The following is a 12,616-nucleotide window of genomic DNA, read 5'->3' as shown; positions in this document are numbered from 1 at the left end:
TTAGCGTGACACTAGTACAGTTTGGGGCATTCCGGAGTTCAGAGGTCAATTCTGGCTCCATCTGTGGGGAGTCAGTACGTCCTCCCCGTGGAATGCATGGGGTTTCCCCGGGTGTTTCCAGTTCCTCTCACAGTCCAGAGATGTACTGGGTAGGTAAAATGGTCATTGTAAATTCTCCCATGATTAGGTTAGGGTTAATCAGAGTTGTGTGGTTGCTGGGGCAACATGGTACAAAGGGCCAGAAGGGCCTACTTGCTGCTGTGTCACTAAATTAATACTGTAAATAAAAATAAGAAACCTCTCCAAGAACTGTATCTGGTTCAACGAAGTTAGATTTTATTCTATTAAATGCTGAAGAATAACGGTTTAATCTACAATCTCCTCTCAGTAGCCAGTCTGGCGAATCTTCCCTATGCTCCCACTATAGGTATAATTTATTTTCAGACAAGCAGTCCAATATGAGACGTAATTCTTCAGATCCGTATGTTAGATTTTAGAATCTTGTATACAAGGGTACCTAGGTCCCTTTAAATATCAGCCTTTCTTGATCTCTCACCATGTAAAAACATAATCAACTTTTGAAATAGCATAAAATATGAGCCTCACTTATCTTGCTCATGCTTTTGGCTTATTTTGCTATGTAATACTAAACCTCTGACCTGTTATTCCCTTCTCAGTCAGGAGAATGTCCTGGGCACAGCATTACTGCATATTCTGCGCACTCATTGAAGCATTGCAACACAAATCATGTTGGATAGTGTACCAAATGTAAACCTAGTGGATAGGAAAATATTTTGTAGGTTGAGTCACTGTAGTTATTTGAAAGCCATAATGATTTATTCTACCAAGTTTGTTTGTTTGATGTTATACTGAAGGCAAATAAATTGCTCACTCAAAAGGACCGAAGAAAACATTGCCAGTACCGTGTTATTTCATTTATTAGTTTGTTTCCCAGTTCAAGAAAGTAGTTTATGACAAAACAAAAGTAAAACATTGCAGGCACTGGAAATCTGAAAGGAAAACATAAACGCATCAGCAGGTAGGCAGTGTTAGTGGAGAGAAACAAACTTAATACTTGAGATCAAATTCCATTCATCAGAATACCAGACAGTATTATGGCTGACTTGCTTACCACCCTGCCTGTTGTGAGGCCATTCTCCATTTATACATCTGGCATGGCTGACAGTAGACAACCTCAAAACTTTACCCCACTTGTCACTCATGAGTATAAACTTTGAGGTAGGGGAATTAACTTACAAACCAAATGTGAATCCTCATTCGATTTTGCCTCTGTCCACTCATCTGAATTGCTGAAATCTTCTCCATTATTATCCTGGCAACAACCAGTCAGTTGAGGCCATTACAGGGATCAAACCAGGAGCCTTCTTAATTGGTACACTTCAAAGGCAAGAGGCTAGATTTGAAACCAAATGCACTGTCCAGCTGCACTGTTTTCAAGAGATCTGACTAAAATAGTGGTAATAATCTGACTAAAAGATGTTCCCTAGAACTAAAGTTAACACGTGACAGTTTGTTCACACCTTTCTCTGTGTCTTTCTTTTATGCCTGACATTAAATCCTGCATGAAGGTTATTTTACTCGATCCTTACCATTTATATCGATAGATCTGTAAATGACCGCGACCATTTGAGATGGAGCGAAGCTGTTTCCATCAGCAAATAGTTCAAAGAGCAAGGTGCACAGATTTACAGTTTATCATGGGCAATTTTTTTTAAAACGCAGAAAGTAATTGCCTGGAAAGTTAGTGAAAACAAAGTTAATCAGAGTGTTCTGAAAGGAATTGACCAGGCATTAGGTTAAAAATAATTTTATCAGAACTATAGGTAAAGACTTGAGGAAATGAGTCTCTGGAATTGCCAGACTAACAGCAACTCTAAGGGATAATGGGTCTCTAAGTGAACTATAATGATTCTATAATTCCATTATAGTTTTATTAACTTCACATTGATGGAGAACTCTATTTAAAAAGGAATGTAATTTTTTGTGCAGATTAAATTCTATTGATCCTTATACTTTCCTTCCTTGACAAAACAATTTTCATGTCTAAAATAATGCCATAAAATGAATTATTGGTAATAATAATTCAAGCAGAACCTGAAGACAATGACCCAGTAAATTGTTCCAGTTCTGTTGGTTCTAATTTTGTAAAATGTGAAACTCTACATTGATTTTCCTCATTAAATTCTAAACACTGGCGTTACGTTTTTTTTAAACTCCAAAACATTAAACTAATTAAAAGCAAAAAGACGGGAGCTCAGGAGAACTTGTCTTAGTTTTCACTTTTACTTTAAGTGAGGCACACACGTATGACGTTATGAAGTATGCAATTCACGTATTTTTACATGTAACCCATAATGAATTATTTAAACAAATAAAAAATGCTTAATCAAATGAAGTATTTACAATATTACTCAAAGATACACAACTGATATAAGTTAAGTAAGTCTAGTTTAAACACAAGAGATTCTGCAGTTGCCGGAAATCCAGAACAACACTTGCTGGAGGAACTCAGCAAGTCAAGCAGCATCTATGGACTGAATTAACCAGTCTATATTTTGGGCAAGACCTTATGAAGTCTAATTTAACCGTTAATTCAGCATCAAGGTAAAACTTGTCAAATTTAGTCAAGCCAAAGGAATTGTGAGAAATCATGGAAGTAAGATGGAAAAAGATCAGAAATGGTAAGAAAGGTGATACTTAAATTATTGATGGAAGAGGGAGAGCAGATTTAAGGCTCGAGTCTGCTGATTGGCCATGGCCACCTGCTATATACACAAAAGTAGGTTATGAGACGAATGATTTGTAGAAGGGTGTAGGATACCAATGTTTTGTTTTTTCTTACAGATCTGTAACTCATTTCAAGCTGAAGAAACAAGTGAAAGTTAGCGAGGTTTGGATGACATCCTACACGGATGGAGTGTGTGAAGGAAGTACAAGTGCAGAACAATCCTTTGTATTGGGCTGGCCCACAACAAATTGCGTGGCAACTTTCAGGTATGGCTCAAGACATTGGAAACAGAATTAATGACTGTTCCTTAATTCGGTTAAACGTAATTGGTAATTATATTTAGTGAAGCTCATTTCTGAAGTATACTGCTCCACAGACGTTGAGATCTCATGATTAAATTGCAAAGTCTAGTGATGCAAACTGGGCCACCTCTAGGTAGTATTTTAATTGAAGCCAATATGTATAACCTAAATTTAGAATTAATTAAAATATTAATAAACCATCTTCAAATTAATACTCAGATATAATGAGCAGATTATGTTTTAAATGAGCTAAAATACCATTGAGTTTTGATTGCTATATTTCAACAACTAAAAGCAAACTGTCTTCAGTGTAATGGATCATATGTGAAATTTACATCATGCTTATTAATATTTGACAAAGCCAAATTGCAAGATGAAATTATTCTTGATTTATAGCTAAATGCAGTATTATATTTTCCAATTAATTGCTGATATTATTATACATACTAATAGTTAGTGACTAATCTGAAAAGTTCTTAATGAGCAAAGCACGTGAAATCTTTTTCTGCCTGTTTTTAAACACGAAAGCCATATTTCATGAAATCGTGTGGCATGAGTCTGTCAGACACTAATCTGCAATCTATCTTTGTGATAACTTACTGCAATAGCACGGTACGATTCTATTTTCAAAATTAATTAGTTATATTTCTGTTTCAGCTCTATCGAACAGAAGGAGAAATGGCTCTGCTGTCTCCAAAGGTACAAAATCTTGCAGGAGTTTCATTCATTGGCTGTTATTTCATGAATGTTTTAAATTGAGATGTGTGAAAGCAATAACAATGAAACTAGTCAAAAGAATTTTATTTTTATATCATACTCTTCAGTTAATTATTAGCCAATAAAATTTAAAGAGGATACCAAAAGTTTTTTCAGATACATGAAGTGTAAAAGAGAGTTGAGAGTGGATATCGGACCACTGGAAAACAGTGCTGGAGAGGTAGTAATAGGCATCAAGGAAACGGCGGACAAACTGATAAGTATTTTGCATCAGTCTTCACTGTGGAAGACACTAGCAGTATGGTGAAAGCTCCAGGTGTCAGGGGTCATGAAGTGTGTGAAGTTACCATTACTAGGGAGAATTTTCTTGGGAAGGTCTGAAGGTAGACAAATCATCTGGACTAGATGGTGTACACCCCAGTGTTCTAAAAGAGGTGGCTGAAGAGATCGTGAAGGCATTAGTAATGATCTTTCAAGAATCACTAGATTCTGGAATGGTTCATTTTCCTCCCCAGACTTCCGTCAGCCGCTGAGATGGCGGGCCTGGTTTTTCAACATGTAGTTCACCCCTACAGTTTCCTTCGTGACTAGGGCCCACACTCTGTCTCCCTTTTCTAGCGAGCCTACTGCTCTCTTCTCTGCACCTCGGTGAGTTTGTCCTCTGGCTGTCATCCGCAGACCAGCCATCAGTCAGATAGAACCAATGAGCAAGTAGAGAAGTTTCTGTGATGCTTCGACACCTCTATCCCTTCTACAAGGAACAAGTATCTGCTTTGGGCTGAGCTTTCTGCAATCTGCACACCTCCTCTGCCGCAGGTATGCCACCTTCTGAGGTGCTTCATATTTACCGGCCCCTTTTGCTCCCCGTGCAGGTGCCAACAGTGGAGGTTCCGTCCACCAGGGCCCTGGCTGGTTGCTGCCAGAATGGTTGGAAGAGGGCATGGAGGGCTACCCTGGCTGCCATCTGCCGGGCCAACCTCCGATAGCACCCTAACAGACCACTCAAGCCTGGGGACCATGTCTGGCTGTCCACCCACGATCTGACACCGCGCACTGAACCCCACAAGTTCTTGCTACAATTTATTGGTTCCTCCATGATTACACATCGCATCAATCCACTTACCATCCCTCAGGATCACACCTACCCTCCACCTGTCTTGCCTCAAGCCTGTTGTCCTCAGACCACTCAACCCACCTGAGCCTGCGCCCCTGGAACCTAGGAAGGTGGAAGCTGGTCCAGTGTACATGATTTGCTGGTTGATAGATTCATGTCATTAAGGGCAGGTGTACAATACCTGGTTGACTGGGAAGGATGTGGGGTACAGACAGGGGGAGAGGTCTTGGGTGCCATCCAGCCTCATTGAGGAGTTTCACCAGACCCATCCGGATCTTCCTCTGCCGTTGGGTGCTGGCAGTAGGAGGGAGAAGGATCCTGTCAGGTCTGCACAGGCAGGTGCCTCCCAGTCTCCACCCAGATAACAGGAGTCACTGTCCACTCATTTCCAACTCATCACCTGCAGCCTATCTGAAGCCAAAGCTCATCCATGGCCCTTGTTCACCCGTTGAACCAGCTAGCCTCAACCAGTTGCTCCCAGCCTTCAGCTTGTGAGCTTAATATCTGCCCTCTCTTGTTTTGTAGCTCCTCATGGCTTGTACTTTGACAGTTTAGTTATTAAAAATTATTGCTCACCACTAAGTCATCCCTACTGCTCTGTGTTTAAGTCAAACCTCTTGTAGATTTCCTGATAAAGCTGTTGGGTATATTCAAAGGAGAGAGAGGTTGATAGCTTCTTAATTAGTATGGGTGTCAAAGGTTTACAGGCAGAAAGCAGGAGAATGAGGTTGAGAGAGATACAAATCTGTCATGAATGAATAGTGGAGCAGACTTGATGGACCAAATGGCTTAATTCTACTTGTATGTCTAAGGTGTTATTTTGTATTGTAATGGGTCCAACATTACCGGAGAGATGGATGGGCACAGGGAGAACAATGGAACTGGAATATCCAACAATGCTAAAGATGTGCAAGGCAGGACTTTATTTTTAAAAAAAACTTGTTGCAAATATTTTACCAGTATCTACTCAGAGTGACAATTTGGCTGATTATACTAACATAACAAGTAGGATGGAACAACCTGTGGCCTTGAGGATGATGCTGGGCAATTAGCAGTTGGGGTGGAGGAGAAGGTAGGATGGAGGCAAAAGGGAAGAAGGAATGGAATATTTCCAAGATTGAGGTTATATGTCAATGGGAGAGGCAGCCTGAGGTGGAAGCAATGATCAGTCCAAGTGTGATCTGGTATTTTGAAAATTTGGGTCATGCTTAACAGAGTGAAGGGATTTGAGATGTCTTGATTTGGACTGGGGAGATTATTATAGTAGGGTGAGCTTTTGGGAGTTGTTTCCAATGCTCCTAACCTCATTAATCTATAAGGAAGTTGGATAAATGAGTTGACGACTTATCTTCTGGACTTCCATGGGTCCAGGATCTGGGTTGGAGCAGATTTTGACTGACAGGGAATTGACCCACATCCCAACTTTCCCACCTCACTCAGGCCTTGGTTGACATGGCAGTCAGGACCTGATGACATCATTGGGACTCTGCCTTAAGTGTGAAAACAGAAGCTCACAAAAGTTAATAAGGAGAAAGGAGGTGGTATTGTGGGGAAAGAGATTCCCATTATCTTAACTGCCAGGTTTTCCTCCATGTGAGCTATTAAAAATGAGCCTCATCGACATTTTTCAGTAAAGTCATTGCAGAAGCCATTAAGAATGGTAGTCAATAAAGCAGGTTGGTATATAATATATACATTCATATATAATCGTGTAAAATGAGATTATTTTTGTAACCTTTTCATGATTTAATAAATTATAATTAATACACTAATGAAATAAAATGTAATAATTTAATACATTCAAAGGTTCAAAGATACATTTAACATCAGAGAAATATATACAATATATATTCTGAAATACTTTTTCTTCACAAACATCTATGAAAACAGGAGTGCCCCAAAGAATGAATGACAGTTAAATGTTAGAATCCCAAAGCCCCCCCAGCTCCCCCCTCCCACACGTAAGTGACAACAAAGCAATGACCCCTCCCCCGCACCCCCCACCGAGCACTCAAGCGTACAGCAAAGCAACAGCAAAGACACAGAATTGCAGTACCCCAAAGACTACTCATTCACCAGGTAATTCAACATACCACAGGCTCTCTCTCTCTCCCTAATAAAGGGAAAAGAGGTGTCTCCATTTCATGAAATAGAATACAATTAAATAGCAAACTTTAAACTGAAATAGCTTTCAAGGAATTCAATTGGTTTTGTAAAATGAGTTGCTATTTTAACTATATTACTTGTGTAAAGGCCCTCAGTTGCTGAGCATTTTTGTCTCTTCCCCACACCGCCAATGTCCTAACACTTCAGCTGCATTAAAGAGGAGAAAGAGAAAGAACATCCAAAAAATATTCCCTTGAAGATACTCACCAGGAATGTTGCAAGCTGTGTATATGTAAGTAATGTGATTCTATAATAGATTCCATCTGCAATTTAACAGTCTTGCCTTTACCAAATTTTCATATCTCTTTTCATTCTTCCTGAAATAAATAAGCAAAGTGTTAGCAAAGTAAACCTGACTGTGGGCTTGGAATTCTCTTTTCATTGCAATATTTTATCATGCTGGCTTTGCATGTACTGTTTCGTTCAAACATTAACAATGCTGAAGATTTGATTTATTGACATATAAATTGGGCCAAATTGAAGGGTGCAAGAAAAGGGTCGTACATGCTGTATTTTAGACTCAATTCCAATGTCTTTTATCATTGAATCATCAACAATTGGACTTCCTGCGGACCTCACTGGCAAAATATTCATTTGTTGTTTAATTTATTTTCCTTTGGCTAAATTCTGGTGTTCAGCCCTTTGCTTGTGCTTGACAGCCTTGTACATAACACACTTGATTCACGAATTGGAGTTCACTTGTTATATATCGTGTCTGTCAATCTGTCTTCTAATTTAACAGTTGAAGTTAGCATACTGTATTTATTCGTCCCTTTTCATTGTGCGAAAGATTCAGGAATTGTCATTCCTCTCTAAAAATATGAAAAGGAGAGAAGTCCGAAAGGAACACTGAGCTGAACTGTATTGGGGCATTCGTGTTTCAAAATTAATAGATTCAGGGCACCTAAAATTCTGGTTGATCCTTAGTGTTTTAAAGTTAATAGCTTATTTCATAATACAATAGCTATAAGAGGGATTAAACATAAGGTTTCAACCCTATTGCTTTATTAATATCTCAGTATTAATATTATCAAATCAAGTGATGATTCCTCCCAAAAACTAAATGTAATTTGTCTTACACTAAAGATAAGGAGTTCCTTGAAGGCATTTTATCAAATTAGGGTAATTTAACATCCAACATTGTTAAAATTAATGTTATATGTGCTGTGAAATGAATGTGCCTGATTGTTGTAAAATGAACTGTCCTGTTAAACCTCAGCTGCCATAAAACTTCAATTAGATTAATGTTATGTTCTTTGATGTATTTTGGCAATGTTTCAGTGCTAGCTAATATTTTTAAAGTATGCTTCAGTTTGGGGAGATGAGCAACATCCCTCCCAAGTGTCAAATCCTTTGATTTACTGGGTTTTGAACTTTTTTTTAGCATTTTCTTTTGCTTTTGACTCTCTTATGCTGTACTGTATGTTTCCTACATCCAATAGAAAGCAAGTTGGAAATTATCTTTGGTAAAAATTTGGCATTGTCTATTCAACTGAATATGAACTACGATACTCTTTTTTTAACTTGAGAATTGCTAAGTAAAAAAGATGCTGCATATTTGGAAGACATTGGAGAGAAAACAAAAACCACTAGGTGAGAGAAAGGTGAGGGCCCAGCAATTGGTACTGGAATTTCAGCTCCCAGTTCAGAGAGTTCAGTATCTTAGAGGGAGGCAGAATAGGAGAATTTTTAGCTATTCCAGGGAATAATTAATCTCTGTGATTGGGCAACCTTCCAAAGTGCTGGCATAACTCAAAGTACAGCAATACAAGGGGCTGAGCAATTTTGACTGAGTTCAGCCTAGCCAAAGGGGGGGTCTCAGGCTTCCTTCCTGTGGGACCACAACCTCGGCAGTGCTACTACTGCAGTTTCCTGGTCCTCTCCAAGAGATGGAAGATCCCTGGGCCAACCATGGTTTATCTGCCCTGAGGGATTGGATTTGCAACAGCTTTGTCAAGTTCATTTTCTGGTTGGTGGCCCTCGGGCTTACTTGCTCCCAAAATGGAGGGCATATCTGGGCCCTCTGCTGATCAGCAACCTGAAGTCTGCTTCAGAGAAAATCTACCCCTATCATTCTGAAAAGAGAACAGAAGATGTAGTATGTTTGGTTTCAGCTGAAGTATTTGGTGGTTTCAGAGATGGATGGGGGGGGGTGGAAGGAAAGAAAAACATGCTTGACATGAGGCAACCACTATATCTTGTTGACAAGATGGTGCTAAGCTGTGGTCTTTGAGTTCATGGCTCAACCTTGGTTGTCCTTTTAGGTTTGTAGGGATGGTTTGGAGACGGAGGGAGGAGTTAAGGGTCAGGTTATGGTTTACAGCCAGGGACGTGGGGAGATTAAAGGTCATGCTGGAGTCTAGACCTCCGTTCTGTGTTTGATGGCCAGTGATGTGGATCTGGGTCGAAGGCCGTCTGTGGTCAGGTGTCGGGCCAGCAGGTCAGCGAGAAGGAACCTAGTGCCTTGCTCCCACCCTCCACCCACCCCATCTCAGTGACTCGATGGTGGGTTCTGGGATTGGTGTTCCATGCAGGCAGGAGGCATGAAGACTGGTGACCCCCTAGATACGTAATTTGATGAGACTGGAGTTTGAATCCGAGTGTTCAGGGTCTCACCATTGGTGAGTCTGGAGTTTGGGGTACTCATCCAGGGTCTTCAGTCGTTGTCATTGGCGAGTCCTGGGGTCAGTACCAAAGAGCAATGCCAGAAGGTAGATCAAAAGCGTGGAAATCAAGGCCCAATGCCTGGACCTTGGGTCTGCAAGTCCACTGGAGGATTTGAAAGCCCAGTGTCTGTGAAACTGTGAGTCGACAGGAGCTGGAGGCTGGACACGGCCTGCCCTGGTGTTGAGGACTCTCTGTGCTTGTGTGTGGATGGGTGAGGAGGAGGAACGGAGCTGTGGTTTTGACACTGTTCTGTTTTTGTTGTCACTTGTGTTGTTTTGTGAACATGGTGGGTACGCTAAGTTGGTGCTGGAATGTGTGTTGAAACTTGCGGGCTGCCCACAGCACATCCTTAGATTGTATTAGTTGTTAACACAAACAACACATTTCATTATATGTTTCAACGTACATGTGATAAATAAATTAATCTGAATACGAATCTAAATCTGAAAGTGAGGTCACAGGCACTGTCCTATAACCGCTTTGTCAAATCCATCTTCAGAAACAAATGCCCTCCTAGGTCTGATTGGGTATATAAAACACAATCTGACTTCCATTTCAAAATAGCTATGAGAGTAAAGACCTTTTATGGAAATATTAATGTAGATATAAATTACATCATCAATATATTATTTTTGTCTATCTCTTTCAGTCAAAGGTCTTAACAGTGAAGAATACAGACACAGCAAATGATGTCGTTGCCATGACACTTCAACACTTTGGTATCATGGTAAGATGACAACCAATCACATCCAGCTTTAGCTTCGACTTGCTACTCTATAGCTTAATTAATTGTTCGGGCTATTTATAGTTACTTTGCTACTTGGAGCTTTCTAAAGAGGTTTTCTAAAATCACATCAGGGTTCCATTATTTTAAATCAATAAATGGTTCAGTTTGACAATTCTTTAATTTGCATTTCTAAATTTCAAAACCTTCATTAGGCATGAATAATAAATCAAAGTGTATTTTTATTTTAGGGGATTTTTAGATGATCAAATAGCTTTACGTGAAGAAAGATTTCACTCACTATAAATTTATGCAAAAGTACCAAGCAAGTTTCACTGTTGGATATATTATTATCAAAGCCATGGGAGTTCTGAGTGGTATATTTAGCTGATTGTTAATTTTAACTTGATAAAGCCACAATGATGAACACGGGCTGCTAGTTCTTATTTGAAGGTCTTCTAATCTCTGCAGTATAGGTACACCGACAAAGTGAAATAAAACTAAGCTATCCAATCCACAGACTGTCTCAGTCTGAAGGCCTCCGTCAGTCAGAGTTGACCGTGGATATTGCATCCCAGCTCCCTATGTGATACGCAAGTCTGGGCAGTACGATACGGAGAGCAAGCTGCTGCCCGTGTAGCAAACTTCCCCTCTCCATGCATCTGATGAACCAAAGGAATGGCAGAGACCGATACAGTTTGGTACCAACAGTATTCTCAGGAGTTGCCAGTCAATGTTGAATTTAATGTAGGATTGCCTTAGGGACTCCAGCTCCAGACTTTTCCATCAGTGCATGAAACAAAAGCAATAGAGACCATGCTGATAACAATTTTCACAGGGTTCCTCAAGCCTTTTCAAGAAAAAAAATTCTATTAAGTCAAAAAAGCGAGGCATAGGTATAACCATGACTTTGGATAGTAGTATAACACAGATCTGCTATTTAATCTTGCTCAGCATTAATTTTAATTAACTACAGTTGAAATGAAAATCAGGAGGGTTATTTAATGGGTAGATGGTCAAAGTGAAAATTATCCCCACTGTGTATAGTGTCTACAGTTTCCTGTAGTTTCAGTTTTATACTGCAATGCACTGCGCTGTGACGTTTGTTTATGGATGGAAATGCCCCTTCTTCTCTTCTTGCTAAGTAGCTTTATCCTGAATGGCATTCTCAGAATAGTCACATGAGATTCTACTTTTATTATAGGGCAGTTCTAAAGACTATCAACTTTGGGTCACCTCTGGCAAGGAAGACACTCCCTATCCTCTCATTGGTAAGCTTTAGACGGTAATATATTTCAGTCATATAATGCCCTATATGATTTTGGTAATTATGTTGTTAATATCATTTTGGGATAGTTCAGAAAAGTGTATATGAAATAATGAATACATTCCAATTCTGTGGGCCTCAGAAACCTTTTGATACTTTCTGAGTAATATTTATTTACTATTACTAGTGTATCTTTTTGCCTTTGTTACAATAGGAATGCAATATACCTGGTGAGATTGAAACAATCTGGGTACATGTTATGTAAGAAAGTTTAGGATTAGTGGGGAATTTCTATTGAGAGGGAATGCTTCTATTATAAAATGATTACTATATAATATTATTTAGAGTAAACCTCTTCTCTCCACACTATGGAGTACATACAGCACATTCCTGTTGGTTTTAATGATACCTTTGATTTTGTGAATGAAAAAAATAGTGATGACCAAAATATAACCATCAAATATACATTTTCTCTTCAGTTATCTCCCCTCACCAGTGCTGATTTATATAAAAATGTGACAAAGCATATCTTGGCTAAGAAGCCAGTCTATGAGTCTTAAAAAGTGTCAGCAAGCTTATGATCTCAAAGACATTGCAGTTGAAATTGAAACTCGATTTCACCCAACATCAGCATACAGTACATTACTTTCCAAAAGGAACAATAAGGTTGACAATTGGACGATTTTTTCTCACTTTTGTATCCCAGTACCCTCTGACTCAGCATTAATTAGGGATTAAACCTTTCTAGACCTTTCTGGGGCATTTTTTTTTCTACTGTCAGTGGTTTAAGAGGGGAACTATTATGTTTTCTGGATGAGTTTTTATATTTGGATATTGGGAGTCTTGTCCTTGCTATACTTCTAATGTGGTAACTTAACAAATAAATCTATAGTGTATGTGTTTGTTTCCC

At 39.3% G+C, this 12,616-nt stretch overlaps 1 protein-coding gene across 2 annotated transcripts in view; it reads left to right on the top strand.

The window, feature by feature from the left end:
- LOC134349594 (rho GTPase-activating protein 20-like) overlaps window positions 1–12,616 on the top strand; it is a 113,562-nt gene that overhangs the window by 48,625 nt on the left and 52,321 nt on the right. For both annotated transcript variants that reach the window (XM_063054152.1, XM_063054154.1), the window contains exons 4-8: window positions 2,866–3,015; window positions 3,709–3,750; window positions 7,196–7,280; window positions 10,365–10,442; window positions 11,644–11,710. In XM_063054152.1, the coding sequence (XP_062910222.1) occupies window positions 2,866–3,015; window positions 3,709–3,750; window positions 7,196–7,280; window positions 10,365–10,442; window positions 11,644–11,710 (422 nt within the window). The remainder of the gene's footprint in view (window positions 1–2,865; window positions 3,016–3,708; window positions 3,751–7,195; window positions 7,281–10,364; window positions 10,443–11,643; window positions 11,711–12,616) is intronic.

This window comes from Mobula hypostoma, chromosome 7, assembly GCF_963921235.1.
Source record: "Mobula hypostoma chromosome 7, sMobHyp1.1, whole genome shotgun sequence".
In the NCBI taxonomy this organism is placed as follows: Eukaryota; Metazoa; Chordata; class Chondrichthyes; order Myliobatiformes; family Myliobatidae; genus Mobula; species Mobula hypostoma.
The sequence above is the reverse complement of the archived record's forward strand: the minus strand, read 5'-3'. Positions and strand labels throughout refer to the sequence as shown.